The sequence below is a fragment of the Geotrypetes seraphini genome, chromosome 13 (genome assembly GCF_902459505.1).
Source record: "Geotrypetes seraphini chromosome 13, aGeoSer1.1, whole genome shotgun sequence".
Classification (NCBI taxonomy): Eukaryota; Metazoa; Chordata; class Amphibia; order Gymnophiona; family Dermophiidae; genus Geotrypetes; species Geotrypetes seraphini.
In genome coordinates this window covers 35,337,778-35,365,349 of record NC_047096.1, presented here as the reverse complement: position 1 = coordinate 35,365,349, position 27,572 = coordinate 35,337,778, and the positions used below count along the sequence as shown (strand labels likewise).

The following is a 27,572-nucleotide window of genomic DNA, read 5'->3' as shown; positions in this document are numbered from 1 at the left end:
TGTTTAAAAAAAAAAAAAAAAAAAAAAAAAAAAAAGCAGAGGGGGACAGGACTATACCACCGGGTCAAAACTACACTATATAAGTTACTGGCATATATGCATCTACAGCAAAATATATTACACTATAAAAATTAAAATTTTATAGAGCTTGATTTTAAGTCCACCCAAATGCTATTCAAATTTCTATTTATATATATTCTGGTGAAAAGGCTTAGAGCTACTTTTACTAAACCGCGGAAGAGCTTCTTACCGCAGGCCGGTGAGGTAAATGCTCCAATGCTCATTCAATTCCTATTGCCTGCCGGTGGTAAGAAGCTCTTCTGTGGTTTAGTAAAACCCAGCGTTATAGTAAAAGGAAACTAACTCCAAATTAGGAGTAATTGCCCTAATAAAGAAAGTTACTGGGTCCTCTTTTGCAAGAGAACTCAAGACTGAGACATGTTTTAATATACTGATCAGTGCAATATACATTAACACATTACAATTGTCTATAAAACATTAACATTTTATCTTAAGAAGCTAAACTGAAAAGGTAAAAACCATTTGGAAATCACTCAGCTAGCACAAAATGATGCGTCTTTATTAGTGCTGCCCAATTCACGATTCGAATTGGTTCACCAATTCAAATCAGGTGAATCGATTTGAATTGGTTCGTTTTTGTTAAAAAACGGACTCACCGATTCAGCTGCAAGATGATTTTCATGCCGCTGGCCGCCCGACTCTACCCATCTAACGTAACTTCCGGTTTTGCGAAACCGGAAGTTACATCGGAAGAAACAAAAGTAGTGGGGAGAGTCAATCGGCGAGCGAGCGGACCTTGTACAGCAGACCTCGGCAGCAGCAAATACTATTTTTGGCTGGCTTTTCCCGCATTTCTCCTCTCTTCCCCGCAATTTAATATCCAGTCCAGTAAGTAAATGAATTGGAATGGGGGCTGGTGAGTCTTAGGGGCTAGGGATGGAAGCTGAAATCGGCAGGGGGGCTGGGGATGGAAGCTCAGAATCGGCAGGGGGGCTGGGGATGGAAACTGAGAATCTGAATGGGGACTTGTGGATGGAAGCTGAAATCGGCAGGGGGACTGGGGATGGAAGCTGAAATCGGCAGGGGGGCTGGGGATGGAAGCTGAGAATCGGAATGAGGACTGGGGATGGAAACTGAGAATCGGAATGGGGGCTTGTGAGTCTTGGGGCATGGGGATGGAAGCTGAGAATCGGCAGGGGGGCTGGAAGCTGAAATCGGCAGAAGGCTGGGGATGGAAGCTGAGAATCAGCAGGGGGCTGGTGAGTCTTGGGGTCTGGGGATGGAAGCTGAAATCGGTAGGGGGGCTGGGGATGGAAGATGGGAATCGGAAGGGGGGCTGGCGAGTCTGGGGATGGAAGCTGGGAATTTTTGATATGATATTGCCTTGGTTAAATAAAATGTTTAAACTTAAAAAGCTGTGTCATTAACAGGGTGAATCGAATCGAAATATTTTTCTCTGAATCGGGCAGCACTAGTCTTTATACAATGGTTAGGAGTATTACAAGGTCATAATCCTTACAGGTGTTAGTATACATCACTTGTATTACATTTAAAAGCTTTTGCTACTGTACAATATGTGTAAAGTGCTGTTTTCAGTACCCCTGTCAACAACTAGTATTTCATCTTTACATTTCTAGAAAAAAAGTCTTCCGTACACTTACTTTGCTGCTTCTGTCAGTAGGCTTTTAACTGGCTAAGCATAAATGTTCCTGCAACATTTTCTCTTTAAGAGTAGGTGTCTTGAAAGTCAGTAGTTTAAGGTTAATCCCATAACCTTAGACTATACTATGAATGCAAGCATTCCAGATCCCAGTCTCTCCTCATGGAGATCACCAGTTCATGCCCCAAGAGACTACATAAATACCAAACTCATTCTGGAAGAATAACACCAGAGAAGTTCTAAAAATTTCAGTTTAAATTAAAAAGGCGCAACACTAGCAGCATTGCAATTTTAGCTCATGGTAACATAAGATGAAAAGTCATGAATACTATTGACAAAAAGCTTCATGTGTATTACATTTACCTCTAATATCAAGATTCCAAGATCCATTGTTCTAAAATTAGGTTGATGTCGGTTTCTGTTTATGAATATATTCATGGCTTTCTCTTAGGGATCAAGAAATTATTTATTTTTCCCATATTCTTGTGTTCCATTTTCATAACCATTGCTTGTCCTGTTTGATACACACACTTTCAACTTTCTCAAATAATCATGAGGTCCCTTTCCTTCAAAGGAAGAGGGGTTTTTATAGGAGCCACCGATTTTATCCCATAGAGTGAAATACTGACCATAGTTGTAATCAAAATATAGATGATGGTCAGTGTGATGTGCTGAGCCATTGATAACATGTCTTAGGAATTGTGGGACACGATAATCACCATCATGAATTGATACAGTCCAGATATTAACAAAGATGTAGAGACCTAAGTAAGCTACCTTGTGTAAAGGAAAAATAAAAGGATAAATATGATACGGCAGACTCTGAAGGAACCCATCCAGTGGGTGGAAAGCATGACTTGCAAACGGAGAAGGAACCTTCCATATATGATGGGGCTTGTGAAAAGTCTGTAGATGAAATTAAGATAATTAGGGTAAAGTATTTATTAAGCAGAAGTTAGTATTCTTACTTTATTCCATTGAGAACTGATTATAATAAAAATTAACTCTTACCCCCTCTCATAGGAACTTTATGAGCGTTGGGAGCAGCGCAGCTCACCACGCTAAAAACTGCTAGCGCAGTTTAATAGAAGAGGCCCTTACTGTCTCTTTTACAAAGCCGCGCTAGCGGCTGCGCTGCGCTAATGGTCCCGAAGCCCATAAATGGCTTCGGGGTTGTGGCCGTGCAGCTTTGTAAAAAAGAGGCCGTTAGTGTTCGAGGCTTGTGCGGTTAAGGCAGAGCTTACAAGAATGGGACAGGGATAGGGACAGTGACAAAATGTATTTATTTTAAAAATTTCTATACTGTTTAAAACTAAACGGTTTACAGAATTACAAACGGGGACTGGATGGGGAAATTGAGTTCCTGCGGGGATGAGGAAAAATTTGTCCCCGTGTCATTCTCTAATGTGCACTTCTTTTCTACTTAATTTTGGATTATGAAAAGTTGTCTTGTGCATATGGATTTTGCGTCTCGACAACTACAGATGTAAACTCGTCATTTTTCCACTTTTCTAAACATTCCCATATTTCTTATAAAATGTTAAAGCACAGAATACTCCAGGCTCACTATATTTAGAACACATTTACTACAAGATGACTGCTTTTACCTTATATATGAGCTTATGATGGAGGAATCGATGGATCCAATAGATACCCATGTCCGTGAAGAATAGGAATGAAAATATACTGAATATTACTCCAAACCAGCCTACAAAGGATGAAAACACAGTATTTTTTATATATGTTAGTTCTCTGCCTCTTTGAATTTTAAATGTTATATAATGCATTCTTTAAATGGCATTACATTTTGTCATTAAAAATGATAAACTAATTTTCCTTCTGTGTTTTCTTCTCCCTTAACTCTACATCTCTTACTGTTTAAAAAAAAAAGTGTGAACACTTATCGGATATTAATGGCTTCTGCTTTCCTCAAAAGGTAACTTTTTTTTTTTTTACTGATTATGAATCACATGACTGGCTGTTCACCTTCTTGAAAAAACTTCCAAAAATAGTACTAAAATATAAGCTCTGAGCCACCATTCCCTTCAAATATCTATCCCTTTTTTCCACAGCTCAGTAAGATGCAGAGCAGAGAAAAAGACACCTTCTCCGCTTGCTTGTACAAGGAAAAACTGGTCTCAGAGGGCACAGCCCAGAGAACCAAGGAGGCGTGGCAGAAAATACTTCTACAGATCTCAGGAGTGGGGGTGCACAACCTATCCATTCAAGACCAAAGAACTTCTCGCACTAGGAATGGGGCTTGTGTTGTGCAGTACAAATCGATCTACCTTAGTGAATGAGCGGCGAAAATGTGTAAAGCGACTGGCCCACGGTTTTCAGTGTGAACTGCTTTCCCTTTTTGATCCCACATTCTCCCCGAGGAATCTGGTACTGGTGGCTGCTAAACCCATGTCTTCTTTCAACCCCCTTACTGTAATCTTGGCGCACGCAGGTAAACAATTGTCAGACCTGATGTTCCCTGTCCGTCTAATGAAAGTGACAGTGCCGTTGTTCAGTACAGCACCAGAGACAGTGACCGCACTTTCTGAATAACCACTGCCTTGCATCTGTCCAGTCAAGCCCTTCTGTTGTTTTCCCCTTTTTTATTCTCTTTTCAAAGCGTTATACGGCTCCTCCCCTTCCTACCTAAACAACCGCTTAATCCAGATCTCCAACTCAAGACAAAGAAGAACCCCAAACCCTTTTGCCTTTCCCCCACTCAAAGGCACACTACGCAAGAAAATGTTTGACAACCTTCTGGCAACACAAGCAGCAAAACTCAACCATTCCATCTTCAATCTGCTGACAACATCGGACGACTTCAAAACATTTCGAAAAGAAATCAAAACCCTGCTTTTCAAAAAATTCATCCAAATATCTTAACCCTTCTTCACCTACCTCAAGATATCACTTCCCCAAATAACCCACCTAAACACCTCCAAGCAAACAGACCCCTAAAATAGATGGTAATCTTACCTACTCTAACTACATTCTCTTTGTCTATATCACACAGTTTGGCACTATCATTTTACTATCCAACCCCTAAATCCCCTTAGGAATCTATCCAGCTATCTCTCCTCTGACAAAAAAAAAAAAAAAAAAATTGTATCTTCACTGGAAAATGTCCAGTCAAATCTTTTGTAATCCGCCTTGAACTGCAAGGTATAGGCGGAATAGAAATCCGTAATGTAATGTAATCTTTCCTATACTAATTTGTAGTTCCTCCCTCTATTTCCCTCTCGTGGAAAGTATGTCTGTGATTTACCCCAAAATTGTTTCCCCCTCCCATTTTTAAAATTGTTCATCGCTTTGTAGTCTATGAAAAAGCGATTTTATCAAATCCCAAATAAACTTTAAACTTTTAAAGCTGCTGCTCTAACCACTATGCTACACCTTTATTTCTGAAATTACCATCACATTTTTTTATTTTTACAATTAGGCTATTCAAACGATACTCTAAATATTCTACCCTAATTTTCTTATGTGGCATCCCATAATTCAAAACATTGGATCAATAAATCAGTAGGATTTGTACCATATGGCGAGTCTTCAATGTTGTCATAAAGTCTGCTATACCCTCTGACTTCAGCAAAGAAGAGAGCAACAGTAGGAATACTAATCCATGGCATGGACTGCGCTGAAAACTTGATCTCACGCTGCACCTGGTTCTGAAAATCAGTAGTGGAGAGAGATTAAAATGGAATCTCAGTTACCAATACAGGTATGTCTTTCAAAATATGCAAAAAAACTAAATCATAGAACATTAAAAAGATAGTGGATCGGTTAAAGTTATTATTTTTAATAAGCAATACAACAAAATACCCAAATGTCAATATTACAAAATCATATATATACATTTATATAATTGTATATATGCAGATAGGTAAATGTATCTGGATTACAATTCTTTATGGTATATATTCAGTAATCTACAGTTGGAATTTTTCCATTTCCAAATAAATATATATGATTTAAAAAAGTTAAAATAAGATTGTTTATTTTATCTAATCAGTCAAGTTTTAATGACCGACTACAAACATTTTTCTTTTCCCATCTAGAGTCTTCTATACAAAAAAATGCATTAAAAGATCAATAAAACAGAATGAAACAAATAGAACTGCCCTAAATAAATCTATGGATATCACATCAACTTAGGGCTCCTTTTACAAAGCTGCACTAGGGACTTAACGCGCAGAATAGCACGCACTACATTGCCGCGCGCTAACCACTTTCACCTCCTTTTGAGCAGGCGGTAGATTTTCGGCTAGTGCGCGCTAAAACGCTTAGGGCCTGATTCTCCAAAGTGCGTCCCGATTTTAGGCAGCTGTAGGCGTCCTACAGCTGTCTAATCAGCCAATCGGGATGCACGTATTTTAAAAAAAATGCTCCCCAGGCAGGCCTGAAGGCGCCTTCGGGAGCCTAGGGAGACCCGCAAGATGCCTAAGCTCGCCTAAGAGCCTTAGGCGGGCCTTAGGCAAACCTAGGCGGCCCTACGCGTCTCCCTAGTAGAGGAGAAACCCTAAAATGTAGGCCAGCAAAATGCTGGTCTACATTGTAAGTAGACGCGGCCCCTATCTAATCTAATCTAATCTAAACCTTAAGTTTATATACCGCATCATCTCCATGAGAATGGAGCTCGACACGGTTTACAAGAACTTAAAATAGTGGGTAGAGAAGAAGAAAAAGGATTACATGAACTTATGTGTAGAAGGGGGGAGAGAAAGGGGGGAAGGATAGAGCTACAATTTGCTGAAAAGCCAGGTTTTCAGTTGTTTGCGGAATAACTGAAGGGAGCTCAGGTTCCGCAGCGGGGTGGTGAGGTCGTTCCAAAGACCTGTGATTTTGAAGAGAAGGGATTTTCCCAGTTTGCCTGAATAGTGGATGCCGCGTGGAGAGGGGAAGGCTAGTTTAAGCCTTTGGGCAGTTCTGGAGGAGTCGGGACTGGAGGAGTTGAAAGACAGTGGGATAAGAGGAGGCAGGATTCCGTGAATGATCTTGAAAGCCAGGCAGGAACATTTGAAATGGATTCTGGAGATTATTGGGAGCCAATGAAGTTTGGCAAGGAGTGGGGAGGCATGGTCAGACTTGCGTTTTGAGAAAATCAGTTTGGCTGCAGTATTCTGGATTAGCTGGAGTCTTAGAATACTTTTTTTTTATAGATTTAAGTAGATGGCGTTGCAGTAATCTAGTTTGGAGAGGATGATGGATTGGACAAGGATGGCAAAGTGTTGTTGGCTGAAGTAGGATCTAGCTTTCCTCAGCATGTGAAGGCTGAAAAAGCATGATTTTGCCAAGGAGTTGAGGTGGTCATTGAGGGAGAGAGAGGAATCGATAGTGATACCAAGGACCTTGCATGAGAACTCGAGCTGTAGTGTATCGCCTGTGGGTAGTGTGAAAAGTGTGGGCAGGTGTTCGAATTTTGGGCCGAGCCAGAGTAGTTTTGTTTTAGATTCGTTTAGTTTCATCTGTACCGAGAAGGACCAGGCACGGAGTCTCATTATGCAAGTTGTAATGTTTTCGTGGAGGTTGGTGAGGTTCTGGTCAGTCTCAAGGAGGACAAGGATGTCATCTGCATAAGTGTAGATTGTTTCCAGGGGGGATAGTTGAAAGAGTTTCAGGGAGGACATGTAGATGTTAAAGAGAATAGGGGAAAGGGGTGATCCTTGAGGGACACCGCAAGATGGAGTCCAAGGAGTGGACATGGTGCCATTTGTGTTGACGGTGTAGGAACGGGAGCGTAAGAAGTTTGAGAACCACATTAGGACGGTGGAGTCGATTCCAATCTCTATATCTATAAGTATAGTATAAGTATAGCGGGCCACGGCCTGTCCGATCGCTGGCAGGAGGATGCCCAATCCCCCCTGCCCGAAGACGCACCCTCCCCTCTCCCCCCCCGACAATATTGATCGCTGGCAGGAGGGTGCCCAAACCCTCCTGCCAGAAGATGCCCCCCCCCCGACAATATCGATCGCTGGCAGGAGGGTGCCCAATCCCTCCTGCCCGAAGACGCACCCTCCCCCCCCCCCCGGCGCTAACAACCCCCAAACCTCCACCCCACCAAACTAACCTTTTCTTAAGGCCAGACGGTTCTTGTCCGTCCAGCCGGCAGGCCTGTCTCGTCGAAATGAGGTGGGCCCGCCTCTTCCAGGCCCATCCCGCCGAAGCCTAAGGCCTGATTGGCCCAGGCTCTAGAAGCCTGGACCAATCAGGCCTTAGGCATAGCAGGTCCGCCCATCCCCACTAAGTCTAAGGTCTGATTGGCCAATCAGGCCTTAGATTAAGTGGGGATGGGCGGACCCGCTATGCCTAAGGCCTGTTTGGAAACCTTTTTTACACTTGAGAAAATGGGCCTCTTAATATCACATGATTTAATTTTCAATTCTGTAGATGTCTGACAAGAACAGATTTAACAAAATCTCACCTCTAAAAACTGTGGATGTTTCATCAAATTGTGGTCGAAAATGAAATAATAACTGAGTGTTCCAAACAGGAAGTAAATGATAAGCCCACCAGCATTTGTCACAATAAGGAGGCTTATAATTTGTCGAAGGACATCATCCTCTGGCCAGGTAGATGGATACACATATGGTGTAAAAATGTAATAATCTGCGTAGTTCAGTACCAAGTCCATCTTTATACCTATGTGACAGAAAATACTATTTCAGCACACTATTCTATATGATCATATAGTTTAATAGACTTGATAAACCACCCTTCACGCCAGTGTCTCGCTAACTGTGCCACAAAGAGATTCAGGGTGTGCTGCGAGAGATTCCAGATTTTTAAAATTCCCTTCATAAGAAATAATTCATAAAATAAATATACACTAGAACACTGTTCTTCAACCGACGGTCCGCAGGAAATTTCTGCCGCGCAGGGCAGGCAAGATTGCTGCTGCTAAAGCCAACAGGAAGTCTTCTATCCAGAGGACGTTCTGGGCCAGCCAATCGCTGCCTGGCTGGCCCAGAACGTCTTCTCCGACGTCAGAGTTGACATCGGAAAGAAGACTTCCTGTCGGCTTTAGCAAAAGCAGCAGGGCGGTAAGATAGCAGCGGTCCGAGTGAAAGGAAGGAGGGAGGCTTTTTTTTTTGCTCAGCAGGAAGGGAAGGAGGTAGGCAGGCAAGCAGGCTGGCTTTGGCCAGGAAGGGAGGGAGAGAGATAGACAGGCAGGCAGGCTGGCTTTGGGGATGGGGGTGGGACAAAGTGTGTAATTTTGAAAGTTTTCTGTAATATCGCTGTCTGTATACAGTCTCTTCCTCTGTAAACTGCTTTGAACTGTTTGTGGTACTGCGGTATATAAAAATGAGTTTATTATTATTAAAATATACTAGGCTTGGGTCCAGGAAGTGACATCAGAGGAAGAGCCGATGCTGGCAAACATTAAAAAGGTACAAGGGAAGGGAGGGGGCATACGCAGTAGTGGGGGGTGGGCGAAGGAGCAGGGGGGGTGGAGAGGACAGGTGCCAGCGCCCGGACAGACCGCCCCTCTTACTACACCAATGCTGAAGATGGTGCAAGCAGCAGGTGAAATATGCTGCTCGCACTGGCAAACATTTACAGAGGTACGCGGAGGGAGAGGAGAGGTGCCAGCAGTGACAGACTTGCATACACGTAATCTAGTCTAGTGTATATTTATTTTATGAATTATTTCTGATGAAGGGAATTTTTTAAAATAAGTTCTGGAATCTCCCGTGGCACACAGTTTGTGAGACACTGTAAGCCCACCGAGACAGATAGGGAAAATACTTAAGAGAGTATCTGATTAGCCTGTTAACAGCTCAGATGGCTGTGTCGATGAGCGGTATAATAAAAATAAATTTGGAAACTTGGATGTACGCTCCTGGCCAACACACCCTATACTGGCAGATTAACATGCAGCCTATCTAATCAGGAGATAATGGTGTGGTTATTTTACCTGAGGTAAGAGGAAGGGGTGCGGGAGTGGACTCCGCACGCCAGCCCGATGCTTCCTGTCACCCCAACCGAAATGTTGTCTACGCAACCGCTACCAACCTGCATTAAAGCTAAGGCTCTGCAGCAGCTCGATGTCAATTACCCATTCATCCGCGCCGCCTACCAAAGCTTCTCACGAGCTTCCCCAGGCCACCGGTTTGAATTAATGGAAGGGGCGGGGCTGAATAGCCTGATCTGACGTCGGTGGCGAGACTCTGATCCAAGCAGTCACGTGACTGTCAGTCCTGTGGCTGAGACGGGGCGGTTTGGTAGCTTCCGGTTGCCTTTTTTTTTTTTTTTGTGGCCATTCACGCCTCATTCTGGTACTTCAATAGCTTCACCCAGTGTTCCCAGCCTCATTCTGGTGCTCCAATGTTTTGGTTTTCTTTATTTTTCCAAGGCGTTCCAAGCCTCATTCTGGCGTCGCAATGTGTTTGAGAGGATGTTGTGGTGTTTTCTCTTTTTTTGACAACGTTACGTGATGACTGCGGCCAACCTCCTAGAGGCGGAGTTTGGAGGCAAGAGGATAATGTGTAGGAAGAATGCTATCATGTTAACTACATATATCTTTAAAAAGCACTTGACCACCATCCAGCCGCCTACTTTTACCCACAGTGGGTAATTTTCAATAGCTTATTCACCAGGATAAATTATTTTTTAAAATTTCCGTAATTGTTTGTGGATGTGTGAGTGTGTCTGTGTAACATTGGACAGTATCTTATTTAAAGAACATATCTCCAACATAATCAAGGTTAGCTATTACAAACTTCATATGATCTACCCAGTTTTATCTCTTTTCGACCCCTGCACTTCATGCCATCATTCATTCTCTGACCATATGCATATGTAATGCAGTGTTTCAGGGCATTAGGATCTGGCATATCCGTCACCTTCAGCTATTCAGAATTCAGCTGTACATCTGTTCACACACTTAAAAATATGACCATTTTATTCCTCTCCACCATGATGAACATTGGCTTCCTATCACATATCATTTCACTTATATAAAATTATGCTTATGACGTTTAAGGGTACTCGAGTCAGGCCAACCTTCCTATCTCTCTCTCACGATAACCCCTTACTCACCATCAAGAACTCTTCACAGATTTAAACCTCTTATCAGTTTGCTGTACTAATGGACAAACTGCTATAGATATCACACAAAGCCTCTTGCTTGGAGACGGAAGAGCCACTGAAATAGCAATAACTGCTTTGCCAGGGACATGCCCCCTTTGCATTGTGTACCATACTTATACCACTACACCCATTCAGACCATTGGGTTGTGTCCCTTCCCGACTAGCAGATGGAGATAAATATACTGAACTTTTCCAGTGACATCAGTATAAGGATTGGTGCAGGTTGGAACCCTTCAGTAATTTTCTGCCTCCAGCAGATGGTGAGATGGGCTGGTGCAGTAGGATCTAGGATAGGTAGGCCTGACCCTCTGGTTCATAAGGGCTTACATCTCTTGGACTGGTCCTTGGATATGGAGCTTGTGGGTTTGGACCTTGGTCCTTACCTCAGTTGAGCCAGGAGATTTCAGCCTAGTCTTCTTGCCAGAGCTTTAATTCTTAGGCTCCAGCTCACTGGGTATGCTGGCACAGGTTTCCAAGAGACCTCTGCCAGCAGGGATTGGTGGTGATAGGTCCTCCTTCTTCTCTGCCCTATCCCTAGCTCACTGCAGATGAGTTTTGATTTGCTTTATTGTGCAGTACTAAACCTGTAACTGATAGCCAGCTGCCACCACCTTGACCCCATGATTCACTTCTGCCACAGACTCACTTCTGCCATGACTCACTTCTTGCCATTGCAAGGATTAGAGCCGTTCTCTCTGCTGCAGCTAAGCAGAGTCAGCTCCTGTTCCTATGTTGGGCCACTTTCACTATGCATTATGTCATATCCATCCATATGCACACATCAGTGGTACACATATACAGACAGGTGAATGATACTTTGTTTATACAGAATTATGCCCCAAATCCTGTTGTGTCATCTTCCTATTTGAAAAAAACTCATTCATGATTGACTCAGCGTCAGAGTTCAACACGTCATCATATGGGTCAGATGATTCCTCCATATAAAGCCTAAGAAATCACAGGGTGGAAAGGAAAAGGGACTGGATGGACATTAAAAATATCAAGACCAGATAATATGCAAATAGTGTTAGAAAGATAAACTGAATGTAGGTTGAACAAATCTGGTTAAAGATTTTTTATCACCTTCAGAAAGTAGGCTCAACAGGATTAGTTTCAGAATTTGTACAGAAATTCTTACTTTGTGACTTTACACTGAGCAATATAGCTCTAAACCCCAACTGCAAAGGACTGTCTAAAGCAGGGCACAAAGTTTAATATAGAAAACAGTTAAACTCTTTTTCAAACAATGTTTAAGCACATTAAGTAGGTTAGTTGAATGAGGAGGTTTCACTGTGTAAATGTTGTAGACCTATTCCTATTAAAAAAATAGAACTGTAGATTTTACCCTCTACTGGTCTTTGTGTGCTTTGAAGAGTAGGTTGCTAAGCTGTATGTGTGCTGTAACTAGGGCTGGCTCTAGCTCCTCTGCTGTTGCAAAGTGGATCAGTTCCCTACCTGTGCTGCACTTTTATAATGAATATGATCATGAGAAATCTAAAACAAGAATCAGCTTTGTCCAGGCTGTTGTAAGGATACTAAAGAATGACTAGGCTGTGAGGGTCTTGAGAAGTGTTCAGTTTCACAAGTGGTATGTATTAGATTGTACACAACTGTCACACTTGTATTCTTTCATTGTACCTAGCATTGCATTTTATTTGCTTCAGTTTGGCTTTTATTTTATACTATATTGTACTTTTAAAACAGTTATGTAAATGATGGTACTTGGATGCTTCCAACTTTTTGTCATATGGTTCTTTAACAATCTATCTAGCTGCTTAGTTTTAGATATTTCCTAGACAGCCTAATAATTGAAATTAACATGACAATGCCAGGGCTGATGCTTCCATTAGATGACCTAGTCGGTGCCCAAAACTACAGTGGCGTGGGGGGGGGGGGGGTTCCAGAATTGGGTGGGGGCATCCATCCTGCCATTTTCACTGCTGTAGGGGGGTCATGTAACACACGCACAACATCTGTGCCATTAAAAAAAAAAGAATCCCTAGCAGCAGTGACAGGAGGCTGCTTCCCCTGTCACTGCTGTTAGGGCTCTGCACATGTGTCAATCGCTCACTGAGCGATCTGTCAGATTTGCATGCAAACTTGGTAGCTCATCGATCGCTCCTCCACAGTCGGCCAGAGAATCGGCCAACAGCAATCCAGTCGGTATTACCGACTGACTTTAGTGCATCTAGCCTTAATTGCAGCTACAATTCGAAGGGTAAGGCACTTTCAACGATGTGTGCACAACAGTTATAGAAGTAGTTTTAGACAGCTGGTTTAGGGTTGGAGGGTGTCTTTATGAGGGATAATTAGATGAAAAGGTGACTTTTTATCACTTTCCTGAAGTTTAATAAACCTGCCAGTGATCTAATAGTCGGCAGGATTTCGTTCCATAATCAGGGTAGGAAGTGTGAATAGGCATTTGTGGGCGTTTACTAGGAGAATGTTTCGTTACCATCCTAATCACCTCATGGCAGACCAGATGGAAATTTCAGTCTTTATCTGCTGTCACTTACTATGTTTACAAATAGAACCTATAGATTCTAGAAATAAATCATTTAAAGGTGTTAAAGTCTAACAATAAAACATTGGGCTTTAAATAATAGGTGATAATTTTAGTGCCTCACAGATTAGGGGGGGAGTGGAAAGGATACCAAAACTTAGATTCACTAAACTTACTGATCCTGTACTGATGGTTTTGCGATTGTTCCCCAACGCGATTGTTCCCCGACTGCTGTGTGTTCAATCTCTGACGCAAAAGTAGGAAGCCATCAATTCACTAAGCAGAAGAAGAAACACTGATTGGGTTTGCCGATCTGCAATGAAGTGACTGCTGAGGACCAGTCACTTACTGTCCTTGCCGACTCTCCTGCTCTCTTCCACCCTAAAATCTCAGTATCAAGGTAAAAACCCTATATAAAACAACCATCAAAATAAAAAGTAAAACGGTAAAATATCTATACTTATATATTCTGCAAAAAGCACAGTGCCAGCCCGTGGTTTTAACCCGCGGGTTTAAAGCGTGTTCTGTTCCATTATCTGGCTGCACAAAAATTGAAATCATTCCTTTTAAAATGTCCACTCGTAGGGCCAGCAAGTAAACTGCAGCCACCCCTCCCCTTTTATTTTGAGCTTGCTTCTGTGAAGAGCAAGCACATAAACAAATTGCATCTACAACCAACAAGGATAATCTGTGCATGTGTCTCGATTGCTCCACAGCAATCCATGGGATCGCTGTAGGGCGTGCGTCCGATCAGATCATTTGCATGCAGAATCCGTTGTGAATTGGTCACTCGGCAAAACTCGGCCAAGAATCGCCCCCAACAACCAGATCGGTGAGTTTAGTGAATCTAGGCCCAAAAGCTGCTGTGGGCACCACTTTAGTGCCTTTGTTTTTATCTGGCCCTGTATGGGAGTGCAGTTTGTCCATTTAGCTTTAATTCATGCAGTGCAGGAAGAAACTCTGGTACAAGTTTCACAACTCTGGACACTGTGAGATTTGCACCGTAGTCCCTTTCTGATCTGTGTAGCAGCCACTGTATGTGGCAGTCTGGGGTGGGGGAGACTACCGATCTTTACTTTGCAGAGGGGGTGCCGGAAGCCCCATCTCTCTCCTTGATGATATCAACAAAATTCTGATTCAGTTTTATATTCTTGTTTCGTAGGGGATTATAATCTTTGTTTGCAGTATTTATTGGTGTCATTTGGCTACTGATGGAATCACACAGAACTGCAAGAACATGGACAGATCTTCAAGAAAGGTAAGGAAGAAACCCTGTGCAGAGCTGCCAAAGGGATGATATTTTCAGAGGGAAATTTAGAGCACACTCACAGCGCCACCTACTCTGCCCAGCCCCATCCTCAGCTCTTACCAGCCCAATTCATATCCTCACCCCTGGCACATCCTGATGTTACACCCTGCAGCAGCAGCAGCACCAGCAGCAGCTTTCCCTTCCAGCAGCAGCAAGAGATGCCTTAATAAAATCTCCTACCACAAGACCACAGTTCTTATTCTGTTTGCCTGTCTTGATTGTTTAGATTTTAAGCTCATTTGAGCATGGACTGGCTCCTTAGAAACTCTGTACATCTGGTAGCCTCTAGAAATAATTTAGTGGTAGAAGTCATAAGACTGGTCCCATGGGAGCAGGAGATGACATTTTATTAAGGTGTTTCCTGCTGCTACTAGAAGGAGAAACTAATTAGCAGGAGATCCTGATTCCTTAACTGGGTTTTGGGCGATAACCACAAAAAAGGGTCAGCTCTGTATATCTTAATAGAACATCTTTCACTGAAGCTAGACTTGTGACTAAAATCAGACAATTCTATTGGTTTGTAAGATATTTATAGGAACAGAGATATCAACAAATAAGTCACTTGGTCCAGCTTTTTGTACCCATCTGCTGTGCTGTCTCAGGTCAAATTCTATCTGTGATCTACTCTCTGACTCTTCCACTAAAGTCTCCTGTACGATATTCTTCTTGTACTGACAGTACTCACCTTTTGGGCCTCTCTTTCAGTGTCAGGACAGGGCTTGATGATTTATGATTGTTTAAATTTAGCTCACACCTTTCATCATGGCACATTATTTATTTTAAAAATTTATATACCTTTTAAAACTAAATGGTTTATATAATTTACATACACAGTAATTAAAACGAACATATAATAAAAACAAGTACATGATAAAATAGGCATATTTTGGAACGTTTACCGATTCTCCTTTGCAAGAGGTATCCAACAATTTAAACTCTCCCTTCCTTCTATAAAAGGGATTAAAGGAGTCAAGATCTTCAGTCAATCTTTGGTCTTTAAATTCTCTCAACTCTGGAATGATCTCCCCTTTTTTTTTAAGGAGTTCCAGTTCGTTTCAATTTTTCCATAAATCTTTAAAAACTACTCTGTCAAACATTTTGAAAATTAATTCTTTTGAAATTTTGCTATTTTACTGTTCAAAAAATATCTTCCATCACTCTAACCACCACCCAATGACCTCCCAATCAACGACTTCGGAAATACCCACCTATATTATCTTTTTATCTGCGATCTAGAATGTACTGTAATTCTGCTACACTACACCCGATTCAACCGATCGAGTTAACATGTATTACCTCTGTTAAATGCATTATCTTCCGTTATATGTATTATCTTCTATAACAAGTATTATCTTCTGTGAAATTGTAGTATCATAACTCATTACTGTTCCTGTAACTTACTCTTATCCTGAAATGTAACTCTACTGGAATATCCCAGATATTTCTATATTGTAATCCGCCTAGAACCGCAAGGCACAGGCGGAATAGAAATCCCTAATGTAATGTAATGTAATGTAATATTTATCATTCCCTGTTTATTTAATTGCTATAAACCGAGTTGAGCCTTCTCAGAATGATGACGCAGTATACACAGTTAAGCTTTAGTTTAGTATATAATAAAATAAACATATATACAATTAAAAAAAATCCCAAAGAAAGGCATCTACGAATAACATTCAGGTGCAGTGGCTTAGCGAGAGTAAGTGGTGCCCGAGATACCTCCATGACATAGGGCAGTGACAGAAGCAGAGTCTTCAGGGCAGAGCAAGACAGAAGCAGAGTCTTCAGGGCAGAGCAAGGTTTTTGTTAGTGCAAGCAAATAAGAAAGGAAGTGAGAGATAAACAGGTCTTGGACATAAGCAAAGTTGTTGGAGATAGAGCGGGTGTTCCACAAGGCACACGAGAAAGGAAGAGAAGAAGGGGAGAGGAATAGAGATGACATTAGCAATGCAGCAGTGGGACCTTCCTGCCTGAGTAGGGTGGGACTTGATTAGGAAGACTGGGATTGGGATTAATATCCCCGGCAGAGAGCAAAAGAAGGAACAGGAGGATACGGTCGAGTATAGGAGGCATTGGGGGGGCACCATGGACGAGATAAATGCAGCGAGAGTGGGGATGGCTGAATGAGAGGGAGAAATGTTGAGGACTGTGAAGACAAAAGGGAGGGTGAGTGATGAATTCAGAGTGAGTGACATGACGGAGAGGAGTTCAGTGGTTTAGAGTGAACAGAGAGATTGAGGAAAATTTCTGGCTCCTTGTCTAGACTAATAGTTTACATTTTTTGTCACATCACCCTAATGCAGGGGTAGGCAATTCCGATCCTCGAGAGCCGGAGCCAGGTCAGGTTTTCAGGATATCCACAATAAATATGCATGAGATAGGTTTGCATCTCAAGGAGGCAGTGCATGCAGATCCATCTCATACATATTCATTATGGAGATCCTGGAAACCTGACCTGGCTCCGGCTCTTGAGGACCGGAATTGCCTACCCCTGTCCTAATGTATAATGTGTAATACATGCAGATAATGTACAAGATGCGGGCGTTGTTTATTAGTAAATGCAGTAACATATACAACCTTATAGCCAACCAAGGGACCCGACACGGTCCGTGTTTCAGATAACATGCCTTCCTCAGGAGTCCATGGTGGTTAAGGTATAAAGCAAACTGCATAAAAGATAACAAACACGCCAATCACGATCAAATGGGGTCAAGCAAGTCTTACACAATTTTTGCCAACTTGTACATTATCTGCAGTCTGTTCGTTGTTTTCTGGTTGCTGTTGTTTACTGCAGACTACATTGGACTTTCTTTCTCCCTTTTGTGCATTCTTAATGTATAATATATATAATATTCTGAGAAATTCTTATAATGCCTTTCAGGAAGGAAAAGTGGAGAGAAAATGGTTTTGTTCATGAAAATACTATCAAAGGACTTACAAACCAGCACGGACCAAAGCACAACAAGGTAAGGAATTATTCTAGCAACATCTTGCCATTGATCCCCATTAGTATATAAGCATTGCCGTAGTCGGACAGACCAAATATCCATGAAGCCCAGTATCCTGTTTCTCACAGTGATCAATGGCCAATCCAGATCAAAAGAATAGAATAGATTTTATGCTTCTTCTCACAGTTCTGGTCTCCTTATCTCAAAAAAAGATATAACAGCACTAGAAAAGGTTCAAAGAAGAGCCCCCAAGATGATAAAGGGGATGGAACTCCTCCCGTATGAGGAAAGACTAAAGAGATTAGGACTCTTCAGCTTGGAAAAGAGACTGCCGAGGGGAGATATGATTGAAGCCTACAAAAACCTGAGTGGAGTAGAATGGGTACAAGTGGATCAATTTTTTACTCTGTCAAAAATTACAAAGACTAGGGGACACTCGATGAAGTTACAGAGAAATACTTTTAAAACCAATATGATGAAATATTTTTCACTCAGAGAATAGTTAAGCTCTTGAATGCATTGCCAGAGGATGTGGTAAGAGCATTTAATGTAGCTGGTTTTAAAAAAGGGTTGGACAAGTTCCTGGAGGAAAAATCATAAACTGCTGTTGAGACAGACATGGGATAGAATTCTGCTACTATCTGGGGTTTTGCCAGATACTTATGACTTGGATTGGCCTCTGTGAAGACAGGATACTGAGCTAGATGCACCATTGGTCTGATCCAGTAAGGCTATTCTTATGTTCTTATGGAATAAGCAGTGGATTTTCCTCAAGTCCACCTTAATGATGGTTTATGGACTTTTCTTCCAGGAACTTGTCCAACCTTTGTTAAATCTTACTATGCTAACCATTTTTACCACATTCTCTGAAAACGAATGCCAGAGTGAAAAAGTATTTTCTTTGATTTGTTCTAAATGTACTACATAGAAATTTCATTGCTCATCTCCTAGTCCTTTGGAAAAAGTAAACAATTGATTCATATTTACCAAGAGGTTGCTTTTATCTTGATTTTAAACTGAATGTTTTGAATAAATTATTTCTCCTGGACATCCAGAGACTTGTGCTCCTCTTTGTGTTTTTGTACTCATTACACTCTTCTCATTATTTTATAGAACTCATATCTCTTCCCTCAGCTATTTCTTCTCTAAGCTGAAGCGTTCTAACTTCTTTAGCCTTTCCTCGTAGAGGAGTTGTTCCATCCCCTTTATCATTTTGGTTGCCTTTCTCTGTACCTTTTCTAATTCAGCTGTATTTTTTTTTTTTTTTTTTTTTTTTTTTTGAGATGCGCTATGAAGTAATGCAGAGGCATTATAATATGATATAGTATAAAATATCTGGCTACAGAGAAAGTGATTCCCCATGATCAGAGATTGGCTATGAGGAAAATAATACCCATGACAGAGAATTACAGTTATTGTCCCTGGGATAAAAGGATCCTCATGATTCAGCACTGTGGTGATTGGCTCTAGAAAAAATGATCCTATGATGTAGCATTGCACTAATTGGTTGTAGGGGAAATAATCCTCAAAATCACTGACTGTTCTTGGGGGGAAATTATTTCATGGTGTTGTATTACAGAAATTGAGTCCTAAGCAAATGATCGGCAGTAATTTTAATTTCTTGCATCTGCAGCAGTCATCAGATAGGATCATTTGAAAATTAATGTTTATTTGGCCGTTTTCAGATTAATTGAATTGTGCTGCTGAGGTCCATGATTTAAAAAAAAAAAAGACTTGATTTTTCCCCTCTCTGATGTTTTTTCTCTGATTTCTGTTTTAATCAGGATACGATTAGATCCTGTGTTATCCTGTTACCACTGTTGATTTAAGGCATGCATTTTGGGAGTGTGACTTGCTGCTGATTGTCACCGTTTGCATGCAAGATCTGATGGACAAAGAAACATGGACATAAATGACAAAAATACATGCTTTATTTCCTCCTTCAAGGTACATGCAGCAGGCAGTTATCTCCTTGGAAACAGAGAATTTGCCTGGGATTTTGTAGACATTTTTATCTCTGAGGTTCTTTTGGATGAATTTGTGCCGGATGTGCTTATTGAGACTTTAACACACAGTTTTGCCAAGGTATAGAGAAATATTGAAGAACATGTTTTTTATACTGGAGTATTACAGTATAAGGAAACCACAAACATGTTGGGCTTTATCAATTGTACTGATGGTGGTAGTCTGTTGACCATTTTCACTGAATAAAGCTGGTCACTAACCCCCTCTTTTACTAAATCTGATAGTGTGGGCTGATGCCTTTAATGCCCTGATGCCCTTAGGGATTGCATGGGAGTTGGAGCATTTGCTGTGTGGCATTCGCTCCTGCAGCTCAGTAAAAAGGGGGCCTAAATGCAGAACAATACATAAAGCACATTTAGAGGGGAATTCATCAAGGAGCGTTAGGGCTGTAAGTTGCAGTAAATGGCCCTTACTGTGACTTAAACAGCCCTAATGTTGCAGTTCCAGAATAGAAATAGAAGAACAAACAAAACCAAACAAGGTAAAAGGCAAGAGAGATATCCTAATCAACCAATAAGTAACCTTTATTGTGGGATTGTTTCATGATAAAGGTTACATTTTGGTTGATTAGAACATCTCTTTTGCCTTTTACCTTGTTTGGTTTTGTTTGTTCTTCTGTTACAAGGCAAGTACTCTTTGTTTGTTTAATTCCAGATATAGCCTGTGGTTTTAACCAGCCCCCCCCCCCGCACTGATGCCCCCCACCATGCTGAAGCCCCTCCCGTGCTGATGCCCCCCCTGTGCTGATATCTGCCCCCCCGTGCAGATGCCCCCCACAAAAACAAACTGCAGGAGGGATGCCAACTTCCTCCTGCTACCCTCCCGGACGCCTCCTCCCCATTCCTTGTCCCCTCCCCACCCCCCTCCCCATACCTTTAACGGAGCAGGAGGGGTGCTCAATCTCTCCTGCTCCAATGCCTCCCGTGACGAGTCTGAGGCCTTAGGTCCCACCCCGGTGCATCATTTGATGCGTGGGGTGGGGCCTAAGACCCGAATTGGCTCAGGCGCCTCGGGCTCCTCCCATGGGAGGGGCCTAAGGTGCCTCAGCCAATCAGGGACTTCCTTAGTGAGTACCTAAGAAAGTCCCTGATTGGCCAATCAGGGACTTCTTTGGTGAGTACTCACTAAGGAAGTTCCTCATTGGCCAATCCGAGACTTTCTTGGGAGGCACCTGAGCCATGATGCATCAAGGCGGGGCCTCAGACTCGTCACGGGAGGCATTGGAGCAGGAGGGATTGAGCACCCTTCCTGCTTCGTTAAAGGTACGGGGAGGGGACCAGGAATGGGGAAGGGGCGTCCGGAGGGTGGCATCCCTCCTGCCATTTGTTTTTGGGTGGGTGAGGAGGCTGAATCGAATCGAATAAGAATATTTGGTACAGCGGTACTTATAATCAGAGTTGTAGTAACCGAGGTAATGGAGTGTGGTGTCTTGTTCAACGTCACACAGAGCATCAATCGAAGAATTTGAATCCCAGGTCTCATTCTGCTTCTCTAACAAGTTAGTTTCCACTTTACTTGGCTTTCTCTTACTTAACCAGTTAATTCCTAGTAACATAAGAACATAAGAATTTCCATACTGGGACAGACTGAAGATCCATCAAGCCTAGTATTCTGTTTCCAACAGTAGACAACCCAGGTCCCAAGTGCCTAGCTGGATCCCAAGTAGTAAAACAGATTTTATGCTGCTTATCCTAGGAATAAGCAGTCGATTTCCCAAAGCCATCTCACTAATAGTCTATGGACTTCCCTTTTAGGAATTTATACAAAACCTTTTTTAAACCCCACTAAGCTAACTGATTTCATCATATTCTCTGGCAACAAATTCCTGAATTTAATTACACATTGTGCGAAGAAATATTTTCACTGGTTTGTTTTAAATCTACTTCTTAGTAGTTTCATTGCATGCCCCCTAGTCCTAGTATTTTTGGAAAGAGTGAACAAGCTATGGAGGGTAGAAAGCCAAAGTGGCATTTCTGCACATCACAATCCCCTCCCCCCACTTTTAAATTAGAAACATAGAAAGATGACGGCAGAAAAGGGCTATAGCCCATCAAGTCTGCCCACTCCACTGTCCCACCCCATTAAGTCAGAGTGCTGCTCGACCCATGTAGAGATCCTACGTGGATGTCCCATTTATTCTTAAAGTCGAGCACGCTAGTGGCCTTGATCACCTGCACCGGTAGTTTGTTCCAGTGATCCACCACAATTTCTGTAAAGAAATACTTCCTGGTGTCACCACCAAATCTCCCTCCTCTGAGTTTGAGCGGGTGCCCCCTTGTGACTGAAGGTCCCTTAGGAAAGAATATGTCATTTTCCACCTCGACACGACCTGTGACACATTTAAATGTCTCAATCATGTCACCCCTCTCCCTGCGCTCCTCTAGAGAGTAGAGCTGCAACTTGCCCAATATAAGATTCCATGGCTTTCTATGCAGAAAGAAACCCTCTTCAATAAAGCTGTCCTCCTTAGAAATCACCATACAAAATACAAGTACAAGGGGGCACTCGGAAAAATTAAAAGGAGACAGGTTTAAAACAAATGCCAGAAAGTTCTTTTTCACCCAGAGGGTGGTGGACACATGGAACGCGCTTCCGGAGGCTGTGATAGGCCGGAGCACGTTACAAGGCTTCAAAGAAGGTTTGGATAGGTTCCTAGAGGATAAAGGAATTGAGGGGTACAGATAAGAGTAGCGGTAGGTTATAGGGATAGTCTGGGACCATTGCTCAGGCAATGGGCCTGATGGGCCGCCGCGGGAGCGGACCGCTGGGCGAGATGGACCTCTGGTCTGCCTCAGCGGAGGCAACTTCTTATGTTCTTATTTACATCTACCCTTTCCATCCAGTCATTATTTTATAGACCTTTATTATATCTCCAAGCTGAAGAGCTCTAGCAGCTTTAGCTTTTCCTCATAGGGAAGTCATCCCAACCCTTTTTATCATTTTCATTGCCCTTCTCGGTACCTTTTCTAATTCCGCTATATCTTTTTTTGAGATACGGCGACCAGAATCGCACACAGTATTAGTGGTGTGGCTATATCATAGAGCAATACAAGATCATTATAACATTTTCATCTTTGTTTTCCATTCCTTTCCGGATAATTCCTATTCTTTTAAGCTAAGCTTCTTTGTTATTTCCACCGACATGTAGGACTCAGTGGTATATCATATATATTACAGAATCAGAAGAGCTATCCGCTGAAATTCCACCACAAGAGACAAATGAAGAGCTTACTGGAGTGAGTACTTTAACAGCATAGAATTGATTGTATTGCACAACCCACCCTCTTCCTTTTATATCCCTCCCTAACCCTCCCCCCAACCCTTTTCAAAGCTTTACATCTTCTCTCCAGTCTTCCAGGTCATTCACATCATGTCTCAACCTTTCCCCTTCTCTTATTCATTTCACAACCTCGCTCATTTTCCCAACATACCCCTACTCATAACTACCATTCCCACCTCAAAATTCCCCCCTCAAAATTCCCACTCCATTACTCCCAAGCAGCATAATTCTCTGTTCTGTACCCCCAACACTTTCCCACTCAATCAAGTCCTAGTCATTTCCTGCTCTGTTCCCTTGCACCCCACTTCAGGGCCAGCATCTCTCCTTCTTCCTACCCCATCCCTAGGGTGCTGTATCTCTCTTCCCTTTCTTCTATTAAGGATTGTATATTACAACATGTCCTGACCCTATGTTTACCCAGTAGACGATATTATTAGCAGAAAGCACGCCTTAAGAAAATTAAAACTTTATTAAGGAATTAATTTGTAAAAATCACAAGGAAGAATTTTTGGTGCAGAAGTTTGAGTAATAAAGACTTCGACAAGAACCTATTTTATAGAGTCACCAAAACAGAGGATAAAACCAATATTTGGGTTTTATTGTCACATTTCAGACAGGAAAGGGCATAAAAGCATGGCAAGAAATTTTTGCTGGCATATACAAATCACAGGCTGGTGAGGTAAATGCTCTGACGCTCATAACATTCCTATGAGCTTTAGAGCATTTACCTCGCCAGCCCGCTGTAGACACCTCTACCACGATTTTGTAAAAGGAGCCCTTTGATCTTTCCCTTTCATTAAAAAAAATGACAGTATATTCCTAAGGATATTGTACTAATTCTTAAGAAAAAAAAGTTCCTTCTCTCTCCCCTCTCTACACTGAATTCATACTTTTGTCCTCTGTAAGACTCCAGGCTCCCATGGCCAGCCTTTCTGTTCAGCACTTCTCTAGGTCTCTAATGGACGATCTGCTGCTTGAAGTTCTGAAAGAGTTCTCTGTCAGCGTTCTGCGAAACACAATGAAGGAGCTGGTGGATGGTCACTTAGCCAGGTCGGCTATGTTTGACATTGCAGATGAAATAGTGACTGAGGCAGTTCAGTCTCTTCTGCCTGTAGCCGTGAGTAAGAAGAAATATAAGATAGAGTTGATGCATGCCCCTTTGCATGTGAAAATGCACAAAAATGAGCTCTTACACATGAATGCACTATTCTGTAAGGTTGTGCATAAGTGGCATGATTCACAAATGCAAGGGGAGCACACACATGGGCAGAGCATAGGTGGAATATGGGTCTATCTCCCAGCTACACAGTTTACTTATAGAATACTATAAGCTATGTGCGCCATTTAGGCATGCCCAGTTACCCTAGGTTTGTGGCTTATGCATCTCCACCTGCCTAAATGTAAAGCACACTGATGCTGGGTTATGCTAATCTTCTATAACAGTATCTGGGCACCCAGATGCTGTTATGGAATAGGCTATTACCATGTGGCATCAAGACACCTAAAAGAAGGAAGTCACTTATAGAATTGCCCACTAATTAGATAGTGCCTCTTGGGGGGGGGAGGGAATTCATCAATGGGTGCTAAGTGATTTAGTGTGCGCTAACCACATGAGTGCACATTAACATCCCCCCAGGAGGGATGCACAATCCCTCCTGCCGCTACCCCCTCTAACACCTCCACTCTCTGGAAACCCACCCAGACACCCCCCGGACCCTTTTCAGGAACGCTGATCGGAGGGATGCCCATGGGAGGGGTCTTAGGGATCTTACCAAGTGGAGTCTTAGGCCACTCCCAGTGCATCCCAGAATGCACTGGGAATGAGGCCTAAGACTCAGGCTGGCATAGGTGCCAGAAGCCCCTCCTATGGGAGGGGCCTTAGCTGTCTGGGACATTCAGGGCCTTTGGCCCCTCCCCAGTGCATCTCAGGATGCACTGGAAAGGGGAAGGCCTGCCATTTTGAAGAGGCGGGCCTGTCGGCCAGAGGGAGTGGGCATCCCTTCGGCTGGCCTTCCAGAAAAATGTATGGGAGGAGGTTTTGGAGGGTGGGAGGAGTTTAGGGGGTGGCGGCAGGAGGGATTGGGCATCCCTCCTGCCAGGGATGTTAGTGGGGGGGGGGTGGCAGGGGGGGACATCCTTCCTGTCAGCTGACTTGTGATGGGGTTCGGGGGTTCCCTGCCATGGCCGCTCAACCGATCATGCCAAGGGAATTCCCCCCCCACCCCCGTCAGCTGAGTAGCAGGGACTTCCCAAAGCTGCGATTCTGTAACTGGCAACCTAGAATGATTGACAGGCAATTCAACTTGGGCGTAGGTAATAGATTTGCAGCTTTGGGGAGTCCCTGCCGCTCAGCTGATGGGGGAGGGGGGAATTCCCATGCTGTGATCAGCTGCTGCAGTCTAGCAGCAAAGATAAGTGGCTGAAATGTAGGCCAGGGTTTTCTGAGCCTACATTTCAGCTGCCTATCTTGACTGAATAGGCATGATTCTGTAACTGGTGCCCTCAAATGATTGACAGGCGATCGGTGGCCGCTTTTAAGGTGGCCACCGACTAGGATGCTCACATGGTAATTTTAAAAAATGGTCATGTGCCTAATGACAACATTAGTGCATAGCCATTAATGAAATAAAAATAGAAAATTGGGGTTTTTACAGAGTCAGTAAAAATGGATGAATGGCCCATGTAAGAGTGTGCTAAGGCTACTTGTTACTGCAGCTTTGTAAAAGGACCTCATTGTTAATGATCACTTTATATATTATATATTAATTTAGTTTATGTTGTAGATAATGTGAACCAAAAACAAGAAGCAGTAACTGAAGGAATGAAGTGATTAATGGAAATATTATGGTGTTTTATTTTATGATTTGATTATGGGGTGTTTTTTTGCAATCCGCTTAGGTATAAGTTTTTCAATAAATAAATAAAACCCTTTTTATTGAAAATTCATTCAGAATTGTATAGTTGTAATACCTTCTCTTTTCCTCCCCCAAACAGAGCCCTCCCAACATGACTTTTTTACACAGAATCACACAGTGAACAGTGTTATAATTTAATAACGACAGTGCTCTCAGTAACCTCTAATCATTATAGCACCATACTATGGATAGAACCAGAACAGCCATCTTATTAGAAAGCCATTTTATGCAAAGAAATTGCTTGTTTGTGAAAATGAGGCTGGTGCAGTTTCTCTGTATTGCTTTCTAACAACTAATTAAAATGCCTCAGTATTACATCTTCTTCTGTACACTTCATTTTGCCGTGTGCGCAGGCTTCACGGTCTGGGTGCACACACAGACACACACATGCGCTTAGCTTAAATACTGATGTGTACAGATATATGCTCACAATCAGCTGACTGGAATGTTCTGCACGTTGGTACAGATTCAGGAGACACAGTGGGAGCTGGAATGGGAGGAAACCCTTGACGCGGTGATTTGTGATGTCATTGAGGAAGAAGTGAGGGCTATCGTGGTCTCAGTTCTTAGTGAACTTAATGCTGAGCTGCTGAAACTGCAGCATAAACAGGTACAATCTCCTTCCAGCTCAGGAATATATAGCACGTTTGAGGAGGATCCAGTACTATATGTGTTCATGTGGTTTTGTATGACTGTTTTTGCACGTGAAGAAGCAGAATTTTAAAGCTATGGTAGGATTAACTATTCTGTTTTGGAAAGTATCTGAACTTTGTCAATAAAATAACATCTCAGGGTTGCCAGCTGACTCTGGGTTCACCAACAGGATTAATGCAATAGAGGCAGGGACATTTAGTCTTACTTTTCTTAGAGAATGCTATTGTGAATCAGAACTACAAGTCCCTGGATACACTGGGGTAAATCCAGGACTGAATCAACCGTGGTGTCGTAAGGGTGAGCAGCGCCCAGGGCAGTGTAGAATAAATCTGTTAACCCTACAACATATGAACCTATGGACTTAATATTCAAATTGGAGGCCAGTGAATGTGTAGTTTTACTATCCAGGGATGTTTGGCCACTGTGGGGCAAATTTGTTAAAAGGCACTCAAAGTTAGGCAAAAACAAACCACAAAAACTAGATAAATGGTCTCACCCAACTATGGAAGGACAGTCCATTGTGGACAGTCCATTGTGAAAAGTTATTAAATGCACATATCTTCTGATATGGCAAGGCTTAGAAAAACTAATCACACTCACAAACAATTATGGAGAATTTAGGAAACACCTAAAAACATTCCTGTTCTCGAAATACCTAGGTAACGACCAAGAACAATAGCCCCCTTCGCAATCCCACCCAAATCTGATCTTGTAAACTGCTAACCCCTAATCACTAACAATGAATGTTCCATTCAATTTATGGAATTTTTCTAATTCATTGTAAACCGCATGGCACTACATGGTCCTGCAGTATACAACCTGTTGTTATTATTGCTAATGCTGATGAACACTGCCATACTCTGTAAGTAGCTGTCTGTACAGTTTCTCTTTATTGTAAACCGCCTAGAAGTCGCAAGATTGTTGGCGGTATATAAGAATAAAGTTATTATTATTATTATATAAGATTTTTCAATCCCTGATGTTTGTAGCCATCCCAGGCGAAACATAGCCAGATTGGTTTATGTGATCACTTTATAGTGTAAAGCAAACCTAAATACTGCTAATAACCAGCAATACACATCAGTGTTGTTAGCCCAACAAATTTGAAGGACTATGGCCTCAGAATCGGAGCCTACGCACAGCAGTGTCAATCACAAACTGAGGAAG

At 42.4% G+C, this 27,572-nt stretch overlaps 2 protein-coding genes across 7 annotated transcripts in view; one reads left to right on the top strand and one right to left on the bottom strand.

Annotated features, from left to right (window-relative positions):
• Nucleotides 1–46: 46 nt before the first annotated feature.
• SC5D (sterol-C5-desaturase) lies at nt 47–9,833 on the bottom strand. Of its 2 annotated transcripts, none has more exons than XM_033918987.1 (5): nt 9,597–9,833; nt 8,103–8,320; nt 5,217–5,349; nt 3,289–3,389; nt 47–2,587 (listed from the first exon to the last, which is right to left on the bottom strand). In XM_033918987.1, the coding sequence occupies exons 2-5, from the start codon at nt 8,310–8,312 to the stop codon at nt 2,144–2,146; spliced, it is 888 nt and encodes a 295-aa protein (XP_033774878.1). In that variant the 5' UTR covers nt 8,313–8,320; nt 9,597–9,833; the 3' UTR covers nt 47–2,143. The 2 variants fall into 2 exon arrangements, with proteins under 2 accessions (XP_033774878.1, XP_033774880.1); XM_033918989.1 differs by having other exon boundaries at nt 9,695–9,812.
• The window catches only part of LOC117347712, a 31,847-nt gene continuing 13,385 nt past the window's right edge, over nt 9,111–27,572 (top strand). Inside the window, exons 1-7 of one of the 5 annotated variants that reach the window (XM_033918984.1) lie at nt 9,111–9,243; nt 14,437–14,532; nt 17,465–17,549; nt 19,479–19,616; nt 22,734–22,792; nt 23,743–23,953; nt 26,218–26,361. In XM_033918984.1, the coding sequence (XP_033774875.1) occupies nt 14,486–14,532; nt 17,465–17,549; nt 19,479–19,616; nt 22,734–22,792; nt 23,743–23,953; nt 26,218–26,361 (684 nt within the window). In that variant the 5' untranslated portion in view covers nt 9,111–9,243; nt 14,437–14,485. Of the gene's footprint in view, nt 9,244–10,096; nt 10,249–12,192; nt 12,360–14,436; nt 14,533–17,464; nt 17,550–19,478; nt 19,617–22,733; nt 22,793–23,742; nt 23,954–26,217; nt 26,362–27,572 lie in introns of those variants that run through there. The other 4 variants (XM_033918985.1, XM_033918983.1, XM_033918982.1 and 1 more) reach the window with 4 other exon arrangements.